Source organism: Thamnophis sirtalis, unplaced genomic scaffold, assembly GCF_051295495.1.
Source record: "Thamnophis sirtalis isolate CommonGarterSnake01/CBP01778 unplaced genomic scaffold, rThaSir2_p1.2 scaffold_2, whole genome shotgun sequence".
NCBI lineage: Eukaryota > Metazoa > Chordata > Lepidosauria > Squamata > Natricidae > Thamnophis > Thamnophis sirtalis.
Window position 1 is genome coordinate 95,105,116 of NW_028261382.1, and position 17,351 is coordinate 95,122,466.

At 46.0% G+C, this 17,351-nt stretch overlaps 1 protein-coding gene across 2 annotated transcripts in view; it reads right to left on the reverse strand.

The window, feature by feature from the left end:
- Positions 1–12,525, reverse strand: part of UBASH3B (ubiquitin associated and SH3 domain containing B) — a 63,011-nt gene extending 50,486 nt beyond the window's left edge. For both annotated transcript variants that reach the window (XM_087706411.1, XM_087706410.1), the window contains exon 1: positions 12,046–12,525. In XM_087706411.1, coding sequence (XP_087562537.1) covers positions 12,046–12,173 — 128 coding nt within the window. In that variant the 5' untranslated portion in view covers positions 12,174–12,525. The remainder of the gene's footprint in view (positions 1–12,045) is intronic.
- Between the last annotated feature and the right edge of the window lie 4,826 nt (positions 12,526–17,351).

Below are 17,351 nucleotides of genomic sequence, written 5' to 3' on the forward strand. Positions count from 1 at the left end.
AAAAAGATGGACATTTCTTCTAACGGTATTATGTATAAATTAATAAAGGTGGCATAAATCAATCAATAAATTGTTTGGCACTGCAGAATGCATCTTTGTATGTCCCCCATGTGTTAATAAGAAAAACCAATCCTCAAAAAAACATAACAGGTTAAAGGTTTTTCATGAGAATCTTAATGCAGCCCCAATTCCAAGCGTACCCATTGATTGACCAAAATAACTCCGTTTTTTCCAGTTTTGAACACACAATCAATAACCAGATCTTGGACTACAAACACCTTGGTTTTCCCTGGCTGTGACCATGAGGTGTGACTCACAACACCCGTTGCAATTAACATTGATTTATTATTTTTAGCCAAAGGAAACATGTGGAATAGCACTAACATATTCTTTGTTAAAAAGGAAGAAAACAAGAATCTCCAATCCCAATTATACCATCTATTCGACAGGTGGTATAATTGGCTTGAAAAGAGATGTAAAGCCAATGCATAATGAATAGATAGAAAATATAGTAACAGGAGATGGTATATATTCAGACAGTAATAGAGATGTAAATATTGTGTGTGTGTGTGTGTGTGTGTGTGTGTGTGTGTGTGTGTGTGTGTGTGTGTGTGTGTAGGCAACAGTAAAAATATTGGGTTTCTGCCTGGATGGTCTCTTGTGACGAGCCGAAAGACAGAGAATGGAAGTAGTGATCTTCCTCCCATATTTGGGCATACCGGGGGTTGTAAAATATATAAATATATATATACACACACACACAACATACACAGGTTCGATTCCCAGTAAGGGTATGGCTAGCTGATGAGAGCTAAATAGCTTGAAATAGATCTATACTAGTCTCCCTTTATTTATTTGTCAGCACAAATATAACACAAAATGTGTAACAAAGGCAACAGTAAAAATATTGGGTTTCTGTCGTGATGGACTCTTGTGACGAGCCGATTGACAGATGATGGAAGCAGTTAGCTTCCTCCCATAATTGGGGCTTACCAGGGGTTGTGACTCTAAATATGTATGTATGTATGTATGTATGTATGTATGTATGTATGTATGTATGTATGTATGTAGTAACAAAAAGGCAACAGTAAAAAATATTGGGTTTCTGTCTGGATGGTCTCTTGTGACGAGCCAAAGGACAGAGAATGGAAGTAGTGATCTTCCTCCCATATTTGGGCATACTGGGGGTTGTAAAATCTATCTATCTATCTATCTATCTATCTATCTATCTATCTATCTATCTATCTATCATCTATCTATCTATCTATCCATCCATCCATCCATCCATCCATCCATCCATCCATCCATCCATCCATCTATCTATATTAAAAATGAGAAATTATGAAACAAAGAGGAATATGTATAAGACAATATGTTGTAGAATGGAAAACCCAAAATTAGAAAAAAGATAACAGAAAACTGTAAAAGCGTACTTGTGATTTTTAATGTTTGGAAAATGTTGAATAAAAATAATTTTTAAAAATAAGAATCTTCAACACCTCCAAAGGATAAATCCCAATCATGCAACCCACTGTTTGATGCGTCCCGCAACATTGACTCAAACTTCTCCCAAGAAACGTGATTGGAATTCACCGGCTAACCCCTGGTTGCCTAAGACTGCTGCAGCTGCAACTTACAACATCTGGAATAGTCATCAGATACAGACCGAGAACAGTAAACAAAGCAACCAAACAGGAGATAGAAACATCTGTAGCTGTATTCAGACTCTACAAACCGAGCACAAACTCCCCATAACCGGCTGAGAAATTATAGAGAGCGTTGAAGCCCTCCAATTAAAATCAGAACGGAGAGGAAGCCTCTTGACAAATTCAAGAAGATTCTGCAGCTACGGAGGAGAAACCACCCCATTTTCAAACCCACAGCTCTCTGGCCTCCAAGTATCCTGTTGTTCTGACCTGGGGGAAAAGGTAAAAGTTCCCCTTGCACATATGTGCTAGTTGTTCCTGACTCTAGGGGGCAGTGCTCATCTCCATTTCAAAGCCGAAGAGCCAGCGCTGTCCAAAGACGTCTCTGTGGTCATGTGGCCGGCATGACTCAACGCCGAAGGTGCACGGAACGATGTTACCTTCCCACCAAAGGTGGTTCCTATTTTTCTACTTGCATTTTTTACGTGCTTTCAAACTGCTCAGTTGGCAGAAGCTGGGACAAGTAAAGGGAGCTCACTCCGTTACATAGCGCTAGGGATTCAAACTGCTGAACTGCTGACCTTCTGATCGAGAAGCTCAGCATCTTAGCCACTGAGCCACCGCGTCCCTCTGTTCTGTCCTAGGCTTCACCAAATCCCGAAGCAGACTCCTTGGAGCATTCATGGAACAATCTACAACAGTCCTTTTAATGGTTCCAAAAAGGTCCCACACCCATTTGCGCCACTCAGGTGACCCTGAGGACAGAGATAAACCTCCAGGCGGCCTCAACAACTCTCTAAAAAGATGCAAATGATCAGCTGTCTGCAAGGAATACAAATCTTTCCACTCCCCACCATCCAGTCAGAGCTGAAGAAGCTTCTTGGATGAGAAGCAAAACATCTTCAAAGAAAAACCGGAAAGTCCAGTTGCCTCCTGAAAAAAGGACCTTTGGAAGGCAATGACATGTTAGGACAAAACTGGTTATCAGCTCAGGATGAGAAGCCACGAACCATCTCCACCACAAAACGTGGCCCAATTATTCCCTGGATCAAGTAGCTGGGTTTTTTTTTTTTTGAGATGGGGGGGAGGAAAGAATCTTAATCTCGTTGACATCTGAGCAAGCGATCCGTCCTTGAAGCTATTTTGCAAATCTGCTAGATTTCATTTCGAAGGGTGAGAGGGACAATATGCAGCCCAGTTCGCTGCTATTAATAAATGTCTCGCCTCATTAGCTTAACAGAACATCCTCGGCGTACTAATTATTCCTCAACCTAACCTCATTCTATCTCGTCTTACTTTAAAGGCATTTTATATATTTTAGGATGTCGAACCGGACCAGGAGTCACACGCGTCCCCCAAAAAGCTGAACTGAACGTCGATGTTTTTATAACTTGGGCCTTGTTCTTTTCATCGATGAATCTTGCCACAGAGTTACACCTGTCTTGTTGTGATTTTGTTTGAAAGTCCCTATCAAAATCATCATTGCAGTAGTTAAAACATTGCAGCCTGAACAATAACAAACTGATTCAACTTTTCCAATCTGAACAGGGATAGATCAGGCATCCAGGTCTTGCTTATCAATGGAGACTGAGTGGAGCGAGTGGCCAGTTTTAACTTTCTGGGTGTTATCATAAAAGAGGGGTGCTCACATTTCAGCCCTGGTCAAAAGGGCCCAGCAGAGAAGATTACCTCTCTCAGACCAATTAGATCGCACTGGTTAGGTCTCCTCCGGATTCCATCTGCCAGCCAATGTCGGCTGGTGACTCCCCGGGGGAGAGCCTTCTCTGTTGCAGCTCCGGCCCTCTGGAACGAGCTCCCTGTCGAGATCCGGACCCTTACTACCCTCCCGGCCTTCCGCAAAGCCACCAAGTCCTGGCTGTTCCAGCAGGCTGGGGGGGGGGGGCGCTGAGAATAGCAATAGCAATAGCAGTTAGACTTATATACCGCTTCATAGGGCTTTCAGCCCTCTCTAAGCGGTTTACAGAGTCAGCATATTGCCCCCAACAACAATCCGGGTCCCCATTTTACCCACCTCGGAAGGATGGAAGGCTGAGTCAACCCTGAGCCGGTGAGATTTGAACCGCTGAACTGCAGTCAGCTGAAGTAGCCTGCAGTGCTGCATTTAACCACTGCGCCACCTGGCTCAGCATTTACCTCCACGGAAATTGTGAATGTTGGTTTTGTTTTTAATATGTTGTCTTTGTCTTGTTTTCCCCCTTTCCCTTGTCTTTTGTGAGCCGCCCGGAGTCCTCCGGGAGTGGGTGGCATACAAGACAAATAATAAATAAATAAATAAATAAATAAATAAATAAATAAATAAATAAATAAACAAACAAACAAACAAACAAATAAATAAATACTTGAGCCTTCTCAGGAAACAACAACTGCATGAAAAAAAAATGCCCGGTGACCTTCTACCTCTGCACCATAGAGAATATTTTAACTGACTGCACCTGTGTCTGGTTTGCCAATTGCCCAGTGGCAGATAGGACAGCGCTCCAGAGGGTCAACGTCATTGCCCAGAGGATGATTGGCTGCCCCCTCCCCTCTTTGGAAGAGCTTTAGCGCTCCCGCTGCTTTAAGAAAGTTCAAAACATTCTCAAAGATCCATCCTTTTTTTTTGAACTATTACCATCTGGCAGACGGTACAGGACAATAAAAAACAAGGACAAATAGGTGGGAAAAAGAGTTTCTATCCCAGGGCAGTAACTAGACTGAATTCTATGGCATAGTGCAATATTAATGCAATATCGGGTTTTCAATTTCAATTACCATATTTTTTGGAGTATAAGATGTACCGAAGTATAAGACGCACCAAGATTTTGAAGAGGTAAAATTTAAAAAATAGTTTTTTGCACTCTGCAGGCTTCCCGAACCCTTTGCACGCCTCATATTTTGTGCCTGGGGGCCGGGGAGGGCAAAAACTGGATGCACAGAGGCCAAAAGCTATTTTTTTTCTTGTTTTCCTCTTCGACATCTAGGTGCGTCTTATAGTCAGAAAAATACGGTATAACCCTTGCAGCATCTCCAAATCCCATGATCAAGACTCCGGGGTTTGACAATGAACATGTGTTTGCAAAGGGTGCACCGTCCCTGGGATCATGTGATCCCCACTTACAACCTTCCCAGGGGGATTCCAACAAGGGACCCTTTGGTTTGCTTAACCGTCATGTGTTTCGCTTCACAAATGCGGCGACTCGCTTAACGACCTTGGCCAAGAGGGTTGTGAAACCAGGCCCAACTCATGAAGCACCCCGCCTTGCCTTAGCAATGGAAATTCTAGCCTCTCGTTGTGGTCGTAACACAAGGATTATCTTTCACCACATTATGATTTTTGATTGCCGGTATCTATCAAGGCATCAAAATAGGTCAGTGGAAAAAGGAACATCAAAATATCACACCAGTGGGTGGAAGAAGAGACTATAGTGAGTTTGAGGCCCAGGCTGCCAACTGCACAGATATGCAAACTATTTCACTGTGCTTTTTTTTTTTTAATGGGTTTGGCTTCTAAACAATGGCTGAGAATGAGAAAGAACCTGAAATATTTTCCAAGGTCTTGGCTAGCCTCTTCTTAAAATCTGGGGAACGTACAGCATTCATTGATACAAATTCTGCTATTAAATCAAACAAATATAAATATACCATATTTCCCCGAAAATAAGACAGGGTCTTATTTTCTTTTGCTCCCCCCCACTGGAAATAAGCGCTTGGCCTTATTTTCGGGGAGGTCTTATTATTTTTGAGGTGCAGGAGGTGAGCGTGGTCACCTCATGGCTGCTGCTGTGTTGCAATATTTTTGGGGAGGGCTTATTTTGAACGGAGGGATTATCTTAACACATGCGCTCAAAAGCCTGATCGGGCTTATTATCCGTGGAGGTTTTATTTTCAGGGAAACAGGGTAGATATAGTTTAACAGAGTTGGGAGGGACCTTGTAGATCATCTAGTCCAGCCCCCTGCCAAAGCAGGAGACCCTACAGCATTCCGGACAGATGGCAGTCCAGTCTCTTCTTGAAAGCTTCCAGGGATGAAGCTCCCATAACTTCCGAAGGCAACGTCTGTTCCATGGGTTGATTGTTCTCTCTGTCAAAAAAATTCTCCTTATTTCCAGGTTGAATCTCTCCTTGATCAGTTTCCATCCATAAATGAGTTGGTGGTTTAAAAATTACTCTGGGTATAACATCCCCAAGGTTAGTGAGTAGATAGTTAGTCCTTGACTTATAACCACAATTGAGCCCCAAATCTACACTTCTGAGCGACACATTCGTTAAGTGAGTTTTGCCTTGTTTTATGACCTTTCTCGCCGCGTTTGTTAAGTGAATCACTGAAATTGCTAAGTTAGTGACACGGTTCTTAAGTGAAGCTGGCTTCCCCACTGTCTTCCCTTGTCAGAAGGTCGCAAAAGGGGAGCATGACCCCGGAGAACTGCAACTGTCATAAATATGAGTCAGCTGCCCAGCATCTGAATTTTGATCATGTGTCTGTATGGATGCTGCAGTTGGAAAAAGGATCATAAGTCTTCAAACATTCTTCAAACATTCAACTTCAAACATTCACTAAACTTCAAACATTCAAATATTCACTAAACTTCAAACATTCACTAAACTTCAAACATTCACTAAACTTCAAATATTCACTAAACTTCAAATATTCACTAAACTTCAAACATTCACTAAACTTCAAACATTCACTAATCTTCAAATATTCACTAAACTTCAAACATTCACTAAATTTCAAACATTCACTAAACTTCAAACATTCACTAAACTTCAAACATTCACTAAACTTTAAATATTCACTAGACTTCAAATATTCACTAAACTTCAAACATTCACTAAACTTCAAACATTCACTAAACTTCAAACATTCACTAAATTTCAAACATTCACTAAACTTCAAATATTCACTAAACTTCAAACATTCACTAAATTTCAAACATTCACTAAACTTCAAACATTCACTAAACTTCAAACATTCACTAAACTTTAAATATTCACTAGACTTCAAATATTCACTAAACTTCAAACATTCACTAAACTTCAAACATTCACTAAGTTTCAAACATTCACTAAACTTCAAATATTCACTAAATTTCAAACATTCACTAAACTTCAAATATTCACTAAACTTCAAATATTCACTAAATGAAACTTCAAACATTCACTAAATGAAATGTCGTAAGTTGAGGGCTATCTGTAGTAGATCCCGACAGACCAGTCGCAGAAGATCAAAAGCAAATGAAAACTTATTCTTTCCCCAGCCATTTCCTAGTTTAATTTCACCGGAAACTGAAAAGCAAAGAATACTTCCGTTCACTCACATCAAATTCCAAATTGTCATCATCCAAAATCTACATTACGGTAAGAAGGCTTCCCGGGAGAAGTAGCTACTGAAATACTACTAAGGTACTAATACAGAGGGATACAATCAAGATCAAGGGAGGTAATAACACCACTCTATAGAGCCTTAGTAAGAACACACCTGGAATACTGCATTCAATTTTGGTCACCAGAGTCTCCAAAAAAAGATTGAGACTCTAGGAAAAAGTGCAGAGAAGAGCAACCAAGATGATTAGGGGACTGGAGGCTAAAGCATATGAAGAACGGTTGCAGGAACTGGGCCTGGCTAGTCTAGGGAAGAGAAGGACCAGGGGAGACAGGAGAGCATCTTCCAATATGTGAGGGGCTGCCACAGAGAGGAGGGGGATCAAGCTATTTTCCAAAGCACCAGAAGGCCAGACAAGGAATAATGGATGGAAACTGACCAAGAAGAGATTCAACCTGGAAATAAGGTGAAATTTTCTAACAGGGAGAACAATCAATCCATGGAACAGAAGTTGCCATCGGAAGTTGTGGGAGCTTCATCCCTGGAGGCTTTCAAGAAGAGACTGGACATAAAACTTTGTTTTCGGTTTAATGCTATGACTTATGAATTCGTATGAATAGATTTTTATCCCTTTGCTGGTTGTTTGAAATTCAGCATATTGTTTTTGTTTTTTTAAGCAAATTGCCTGTATAAAATAACTGATGACGTGGAACCTTAATTCTTTAGATCAGTGTTTCTCAACCTTGGCAACTTGAAGATGTCCGGACTTCAACTCCCAGAATTCCCCAGCCAGCGAATGCTGGCTGGGGAATTCTGGGAGTTAAAGTCCGGACATCTTCAAGTTGCCAAGGTTGAGAAACACTGCTTTAGATAGTAAATTGTGACTTAACTGGATTGTTCTTAGAACTCTCATATGCAAATGTACTGCATAGGGAATGGAATGTTACAGATATTTCGTACGGCATACGTGGTGTTGTCATTGGAAGAAATGCAAATTATTTGCAACCGTGATACCAAAATAATAAATCATTTATTAAAATGAAAAAAAAAAGAAGAGACTGGACAGTCATCTGTCAGAAATGGTGTAGGGTCTCCTGCATGGGCGCGGGGGGGTTGGACTAGATGACCTCCAAAGTACCTTCCAACTCTGTTAATCGGTTAAGCCAAAACCACCAAATGAGGGGGGGGAAACCCCTCAAGCTTTTGAAATTTCCAAATATTCATCAGACAGTGTGAAAATGGAAGGAGTTGATCACCGGCCAAACAAACAACATGCATTTACTTCTGTTGGCTTCTTCCTTTTTTTTTTTTCCTGATTCCATTAGAGCTCTTGATTCTGAGATGATGACTCGGCAGAATTTGTGACTAACGCATATCCGCAGCTTCCTTTTTCTTTCGCCATTTCATTTGCCTTTTCTGACCCCTTGCCGGATGAAGCAATCTAGGCCCCTTGGAAGCTTGCTCAGTTCCATTAACCAGGGGAATGACCCGCCTCCAGAAATTGTGGGTGCTCCAACAATGGAGGTTTTAAAGAAGAGAGTGGACAGCCACTTGTCTGAATTGATATAGACTAGAGTTTCCTTCTTCAGCAGTGGGTGGGACTAGAAGACCTCCAAGGTCCCTCCCAATTCTGTTATTCTGATGAAGAGAAGGAGTAGAAGTGATATACCACTTTATCATGCCTTGGTAAGGCCACACTTGGAATCCTGCATTCAGTTTTGCTCGCCACGATGTAAAAAAGATGTGGAGACTCTAGAAAGAGTGCAGAGAAGAGCAACAAAGATGATTAGGGGACTGGAGGCTGAAACATATGAAGAACGATTGCAGGAACTGGGTATGTCTAATTTAATGAAAAGAAGGACTAGGGGAGACATGATAGCAGCGTTCCAATATCTCAGGGGCTGCCACAAAGAAGAGGGAGTCAAGCTATTCTCCAAGGCACCTGAGTGTAGAACAAGAAGCAATGGGTGGAAACTAATCAAGGAGAGAAGCAACCTAGAACTGAGGAGAAATTTCCCGACAGTTAGAACAATTAATCAGTGGAACAGAAGTTGCCTCCAGAAGTTGTGACTGCCCCAACACTGGAAGCCTTTAAGAAGATGTTGGATAGCCATTTGTCTGAAACGGTATAGCGTTTCCTGCCTAGGCAGGGGGTTGGACTAGAAGACCTCCAAGATCCCTTCCAACTCTGCTATTGTATTTATTTTATATGATAGCAGTGTTCCGATATCTCAGGGGCTGCCACAAAGAAGAGGGCGTCAACCTATTCTCCAAAGCACCTGAAGGTAGAACAAGAAGCAATGGGTGGAAACTCATCAAGGAGAGAAGCAACATAGAACCGAGGAGAAATTTCCTGACACTGAGAGCAATTAACCAGTGGAACAGAAGTTGCCTCCAGAAGTTGTGAATGCTCCTACAGTGGAGGTTTTAAAGAAAAGATTGGACAGCCATGTGTCTGAATGGTAGAGGGTCTCCAGCTTGATCAGGGGGTTGGACTAGAAGACCTCCAAGGTCCCTTCCAAGTCTGTTATTCTGCTTCTTGTGACTTTTGAGGGGGTGGGATCTAACCATCCAGCAATTCTCACAGACTAGCATGGCGGCCAACAGGAATGTCTTCCTTAACCTCTGAATTAGCTTGAAAATAATTCTCCCTGTAACAGAACCTTTAAAACTCTTGCTGTTAACCGAGGATTACTAATGTGGTTTGCAGACAAGGTTCACAAAACTTGATTAATCTCTCGATGGGAAGAAGTGGATTATGTTCAAAATTTTAGGGGGGAGTGAGAGGGAGGAAATATTAATCTCAGAGGGAGAGGGGCGGTTAGGAAATATGAAATATAAATAAATAAACTTTCCTTGAACTTGTTGCAAAGGCTGGGAGCCACTTATTAAAATATTCTGAGTTTTTTTTTTTCTTGTTTGACTTTTTCTATTTTCTTTCTTTCTTTTTGCCCTTGGGGTTTCTTTTCTCTCTTTCCCTTCCTTCCTTCCTTCCTTCCTTCCTTCCTTCCTTCCTTCCTTCCTTCCTTCTCCTTGGATTCTGTTTCTTTCTGCTTTCTTTTTCGTTTTGTGCTATTTCGAAGCCCTGTTCAAACCCTTAAGGAAAAGCATTTTTAACAAACACCTAAATGAAACTCTTCATATGTTCACTACATCCAAGGTTAACCGAAGTGGAGAGGATGGCCTTGTTTAGGACACTATCACTTTCAGTTCTACCACCTGCATTGGTCAAACAAGACTTTTAAAAAAAAAAATAAAGCATGCTCCTGTGCCTTAAATCAGTGTTTCTCAACCTTGGCAACTTGAAGATGTCCGGACTTCAACTCCCAGAATTCCCCAGCCAGCATTCGCTGGCTGGGGAATTCTGGGAGTCGAAGTCCGGACATCTTCAAGTTGCCAAGGTTGAGAAACACTGCCTTAAATGACACCTGGGTGCTGTTTGCTGGATAAAACTAATGATGCCAAAGGTTAGCGTTTAAGTCCTTCCGAAAGATATTTTAGAATGGCATAACCGGTTTCCCCAGTTGCAATGGAGGGCTGTGAAAGTTGGACCATAAGAAAGGCTGCGCGCCAAACAATTGGGGCTTTTGAACTCTGGTGCTGGAGAAGACTCCTGCGAGTCCCTTTGGACTGCAAGGAGATCCAACCGGTCAGTCCTAGAGGAGATCAACCCTGACTGCTCTTTAGAAGGCCAGATTCTGAAGAGGAAACTCCTAGACTTTGGCCACCTAATGGGAAGGAAGGACTCCCTGGAGAAGAGCCTCATGATGGAGGGCAAAAGAAGAAGAAGGGGATGACAGAGAATGAGGTGGCTGGATGGAGTCACCAAAGCAGCAGGCGTGAGCTTAAATGGACTTCAGAGGATGGAGGAGGACAGGAAGGCCTGGAGGAACGTTGTCCATGGGGTTGCAGTGGATAGGACACGACTTTGCAACTAACAACAACAAACCGGTTTTTCCCCTTACAATCCAGACTTTCCCTTGACACTTGACTGGCTAATATCATTCCTGAGCCGCCCTACCTACAGCTAGAGAGAAGGAGAGGGAAAGGCCTGTAGGAAAAACGCAGGCTTGCCAAGCATAAAAACATCCCCATTAAGGCCAGCAAGCTTGAAACGCTGGAAGCCAGCATTTCCAACGCTGCGGGCATTTAGGACTACATTTCCCAGCATTCCTCCGCAGCCTCACCAACCCACCCTGGGTACCTGGGCAGGTTGGGAAGCCGAGTTCCAACACACAGCTGGAGGGCACCGGCTGGAAAAGCTGGCGTAGGAGGAGATGCCCAGCGAAGGGGAGGACAGGGCCCGACTCCCCCGCCCGGAGAAAACGCTTGTGCCATTCCCCCCAAAGTGGAGGCGATGGACACTTGAAGGGGTGCCAGACAAGGGCTGGCTTTTCCGGGAGCCAAGGATGCTCCTGGACCACAACCCCCCCCCCATCACTCTCAGCCTGAAGGGCGGGGGCAGAGGGGGGGAGCAACCCAGGTTCGATTCCAGCTGCGGGCTCAGTCCTGTTATTACGGGCCGAAGTGGAGGGGAAAAGGAGACAAGGAACCGAAGTGAGAAGCCAGATGAGAAAGCGGCGAGGCACAGATGTTGGCAGCGCGCTGGTCCCTCGTCGCCGAGCTCCCCGCTGCCTCGCTCCGGCCACCCGGCAAGCAGTTTGCTTGGCCGGCTGCCGGGGCTGGGCGAGTCCATCGCTCGGCCTCTGCACTGCGGTGCAACAGAGCGCAGTCCAGCCCAGCCCATCTCCAGCCACCACGGCTCCCCTGGAAAAGCGTCCCGGCGGGCCAAAGGATGCTCAGCACCGCTCCTCTCCAGAACCCCATCGCCCAGCCCGGAGAGCAGCTTCCCCTTGCCCCGCGCTGTCCGACAGGCAAGGCTGGACGAGAGCATCGCCCGGCCGGCTGGGGAGAACCAAGACCCCCGGGATGCGCGCTTTGCTTTGGCACGCGTGGCGGGGCGCGCCAGTCCAGCTCCGGGAGAGGCAAACCTGCGACCCCCCCCTCTCCCCTCCAGCCCCCCCTCCAAAAACCAGATTCCTCCCACCCTCCCTCCCTTCCCCAGGCCTAACTCACGCTCGCGCTTTGGGGAAGCCCATGGAGAGCAGGATCTCCAGCGATGAGCCCCGCTTGATGGTCCCCGCTCGGCTCTGGCGGCTCCTCCACGGGGCCACTTGGCTGTACAAGTCATCCTTGGCAGCCATGGCCAACGGGCGGGGGGACGGTGGCAGGGGCACGGCGGCACGGCTGCCCGGCCGGCGCTCACCCGACCATCACGCCCCCCCTTCCCTCCCAAGCCGGGCCAAAGCAAGCGGGCCCGCTCGCTGGGTTCCTTGCAGCTTGGATTGCGCCCTGCAAGGAACCGGCTGGCTTTTTGCAAAAAACCCCGCGGGTGGCTGGGTGGGTGGTTGATGCGTGCCCGGCCAGGCCAGAGGATTGCGCGGCTCCTGTGGCAGCGGCAGCTTCCTGGGTAGATGGCGAAGGGAGCTGCCTTGCCCGGCCTTCCTCCTCTTCCTCCTCCTCCTCCTGCTGGCTCTGCCTCCGCCAAGGTGGTGCCAGCAGCTGCTGACGCCCAGCGCCCTCGCCTCTTCCCGTCCCTCTCCTCCCTCGCCCCGCCCGGATGCTCAGGTCCCGAGCCGACCAATCCACGCGCGTCCTCCTCCTCCCCCCCCTTTCCTCGGGCAGCTCCCTCGTCCTTTGTCGCCCCCCCCCCCAGTTTGGCCACCGGGAATTTCTGAATGGATCAAAGGCGAGCGCGTCAAAGCCGACTCGGCTACTCCATTTCCGCCTTGCTTCCGCCCCCTCCCCCCATCTTTGGCTTCCCTCTGCACGCATTTTCTCTCCTCCCCCATCCCAACTCCTCCTCCCCCCTCCCCGCAATATTTCAAAAGAGGCAGAAGAACTCAAGAGCCGGTTCCGTCCACGCGCAAGTGTTACGCAAGGACCTTTGGGGATCGGCTTTGAGGAGCCTTTGATGGATTGCCGCAAGGCTGCATTGGATGACCCAATAGTCAAGTTTGGGATTTGTGCCAGGGGAAGAGACTATTTATAGCTCAAGCTTGAACTGGGTGATCTTTGGAGCTGGTTTTCCCTTGAGCTGGGTGGTTTTCCAGATGTTTCGGATGATGTGACCAAGTTGGGTATTGAAGGGTTTGCAAGAAAACATCCACAGATTCTCCTTGGATTACCAGATTACTAGAGCTGGGAAGGGGCCTTGTAGGTTTTTTAATCCAACCCACACAGCCATCACCCCGCCTGTCCCACCCTGCTTTGCCCCACACGCTCATCAAGCAAGGGGGAAAGTATCAGACATTGCCTTATTCCAAAGGTGGGTTCCTACCAATTCGCACCTATTTGGTAGAACCGGTTCATCAAATCTACCGAACCGGTTAGAAGAGATTCAACCAGTGGACCCGGAAAGCAGGCCACACCTACAGAAGAGCTTCCAAAATTGTTTGAAACCCACCACTGGCAAGGATGTTGTAACTGGACAGCTTTAAGACTTGCATGCTTCAATGCCAGAGTTTCTGAATAGCTACTTGGACCGACCTAAGTACTAATTCATAATTTCATATCCGGTCACATGGGTGGCAAGCCACTCCCACAGAGTAGGTTCCAACAATTTTTGAAACCCACCACTGCCTTATTCACACAACACGGAAAACCGTGAATTTAAGAGAGACATTCTTGGAATGAAATTTGATCTGTGTTCACTGAATCTGTTCAGTTTTCTTGGCACTGCTATGCTACAGAGATGGTTTGTCATTTCTTTTTCCTGGCTTGTGTCTGTACCCAGTTTACTTTTCTTGTTGTTAGTTGCGAAGTCATGCCCGACCCATTGTGACTCCATGGACAATGTTCCTCCAGGCCTTCCTGTCCTTTACCATCCTCTGGAGTCCATTTAAGCTCACGCCGGCTGCTTCCGTGACTCCATCCAGCCACCTCATTCTCTGCCATCCCCTTCTTTTTTGCCCTCCATCGTTCCCAGCATGAGGCTCTTCTCCAGGGAGTCCTTCCTTCTCATTAGGTGGCCAAAGTCTTTGAGTTTCCTCTTCAGGATCTGGCCTTCTAAAGAGCAGTCACGGTTGATCTCCTCTAGGACTGACTGTTGGATCACCTTGCAGTCCAAAGGACTCGCAGGAATCTTCTCCAGCACCAGAGTTCAAAAGGCCTCCATTCTTTGGCGCTCAGCCTTCCTTATGGTCCAACCTTCACAGCCATCCATTGCAACTGGGGAAACCACAGCCTTGACTAGATGCACTTTTGATTGGCAGGGTGATGTCTCTGCTTTTTAGCATGCTGTCTAGATTGGCCATAGCTTTCCTCCATAGGAGCAAGCGTCTTTTAATTTCTTGGCTGCAGTCCCCACAAACAACAACTAAAATTGGATCCTCTTGAATCCTGTGGGCCACTGAAGTGATCCAAAGTTAACCAAACCACGAATTTAAGAGAGTCAATCTGTGATGACTGAATCTGTGCATTTTTCTTGGCACTGCTGTGCTTACAGTTTGAGCCGAGGTGGCGCAGTGGTTAGAGTGCTGTACTGCAGCCACTCCAGCTGACTGTTCTCTGCAGTTCGGCGGTTCAAATCTCACCGGCTCAGGGTTGACTCAGCCTTCCATTTTTCCGAGGTGGGTGAAATGAGGACCCAGACTGTGGGGGGCGATATGCTGACTCTGTAAACCGCTTAGAGAGGGCTGAAAGCCCTATGAAGCAGTATATAAGTCTAACTGCTATTGCTTTGTCCTTCCCCCCACCCCACCCCCAATTTGGGCCTTTATCCATTTTACAGCTCTAGAATTCCCAGGTCCCCATCCAAACACCAACTAAAATGCTGCCCTCTTGAATCCCGCTCGCCACTGAGGGGAACACAAGTTAACCAATCTCAGTTCTGGGAGTTGAGGTCTTTCGGCCTTGGAGTTGCCAAAGTTGGAGATCCTTTGATTAGAGCATAATTTATCTATATATAGTATTGGATTGGATTGGATTTATTACATTTATATGCCGCCCTTTTCCCCGAAGGGGACTCAGGGCGGCTCACAATTCAGTCAGGGAAGGCGGTACAGACAGGGGATAAAAAGACAAACATAATAATACACAATTTAAAACACACAACAACCATACCATTCGAGGAGGGGGGCAAAAGCATTGCATTTGTAGAGCGGCTGCTATACTTTTAAACCAATATTTTTTTCTAGCTTGCTCAATATCTGATCTCTGGGCTTCTGCAATGTTATCCTGCCTGACATTTAGATAGCACTATGGAGTTATGTAGCATTATGTAAGGACATGGGGGTCCAAGGGGCGTGATGGCTCAGTGACTAAAAAGCTGAGCTTGTCGATCAGAAGGTTGACAGTTCGGTGGTTCGAATCCCTAGCACCGCGTAACAGAGTGAGCTCCTGTGACTTGTCCCAGCTTCTGCCAACCGAGCAGTTGGAAAGCATGTAAAAATGCAAGTAGAAAAATAGGAACCACCTTTGGTGGGAAGGGAACAGCGTTCCGTGCACCTTTGGCATTTAGTCATGCCAGCCACATGACCACGGAGACGTCTTCGGACAGCTCCTGGCTCTTTGGCTTTGAAACGGAGATGAGCACCGCCCCCTACACACATGTGCGAGGGGAACATTTACCTTTATGTAGTTACATTCCAGGCAAATGGATTGTAATGTCAATTTTCCCCATTGTGTTTCTGTTGGGCAGAGCAGAGCATTTGAATGTGTTTGTATATATACACAGCGTCTCATTTTCCATAACAAATATGGGGGACTCTGGCCAGCCACAGAATTTTCTCCTGTTCTCTCCTGCGTAAATGTTGCATATAATAAGTGTATACAACTGCAGGAAAAAAAAAGTTAACCAATCACATTTGAGCCCAGCAGACTTGAGCTGAACCCAACGCCCCATGGGTTGACAACACCCTTCAAATCCAGGAGTTTGGGACTAACCACAGTCCAGTTAATTCTGCATAAGAGGGCCTTGCAAACACAGTGTAGGAAGTTGAAACCCACCCCATTCCTAGAAAAGTGATATATCCTGGGAAAGTATTGAAAAGGCAGAATATTATATTTCCCTGGATAAGAAAATGGAGAAACATGTTTTTGGGCAGGAAACAGACTCACTCTTAATAGCCTTTGTCAATGGGCCATCACAAAAGCCCGAGCTAAGTCTACTCTACATAACAAAGGTAGGGTTAGCCTTCCACAGAAACTCACCACATGGCATCTGGTAACTCAACCAAGCTTGGGACTCAAAAGACACACAACCTACAAAGTTAGCTAAGACAGCCCCCCCCTCTCCCCTGCCGCTGGGAGTCTGACAACCAATCAGAATACATTTCTTACACAGGAACAGGAAACAGAGAGTTGGAGCCAAACAGAGAGTATAAAAACCCAGGAACTCTCTCTCATTCATTCATTCATTCGCTATGGAGTCCTTGGTGTTCTCTGAACTCGGTTGTTTTCTTGCCCACGTTTCATTACCCAACTAGGTAATTTCATTAGTGGTAGAAGGGAGAGGAAGGAGTCTGATCTCTGTTTATATACAATATAACCCCACTCCCTTCTAGCACTGCTGATGTTATCTAGTTGGGTAATGAAACGTCTGGAAGGAAACAACCCAGCTCAGAGAGCACTAAGGACCCCACAGTCCTTCTATTCTTCTTCCTCCTCCTCCTCCTCCTCCTCCTCCTCCTCCTCCTCCTCCTCCTCCTCCTCCTCCTCCTCCTCCTCCTCCTCCTCCTCCTCCTCCTTTCCCCAATCCCCATTCCTTTCTAGTCCTGATGATGTTATCTAGTTGGGTAATGAAACGTCTGCAAGAAAACAACCAAGCTCAGAGAGCACCAAGGACCCCACAGTCCTTCTATTCCTCCTCCTCCTCCTCCTCCTCCTCCTCCTCCTCCTCCTCCTCCTCCTCCTCCTCCTCCTCCTCCTCCTCCTCCCCCCCTCCTCCTCCTTTCCACAATCCCCATTCCTTTCTAGCTCTGATGATGTTATCTAGTTTGGTAATGAAACGTCTGCAAGAAAACAACCAAGCTCAGAGAGCACCGAAGACCCCTCAGATAGCCAAATATCTGGGGTGGCTTCACCAACATCCCAACCACAGCCTCACAAGGTCTTTGCTATTTGCCTAAAGCAAAGTTGCCCTCGCCAGGAGCAGGAAGTCTCTTTAGCTCCAACTGGCTCCCCTTTGAATGTTCTTCATGCTTTCCTCTTTTCCTTTCTCTTTTCTTTCCCATCGGTGATTTTCCCAGCCCCTAGACTCTTTTTCCCAGCCCCTAGACTCCTTCTTCTGCCCCAGGCATTTCTTTTAGGCTAAGGGCCTCCTGCTCTATTTCTCCCTTCCTCAGAGGGAGATCAGCTCAACCTGCTCCCTCAGACCAGAA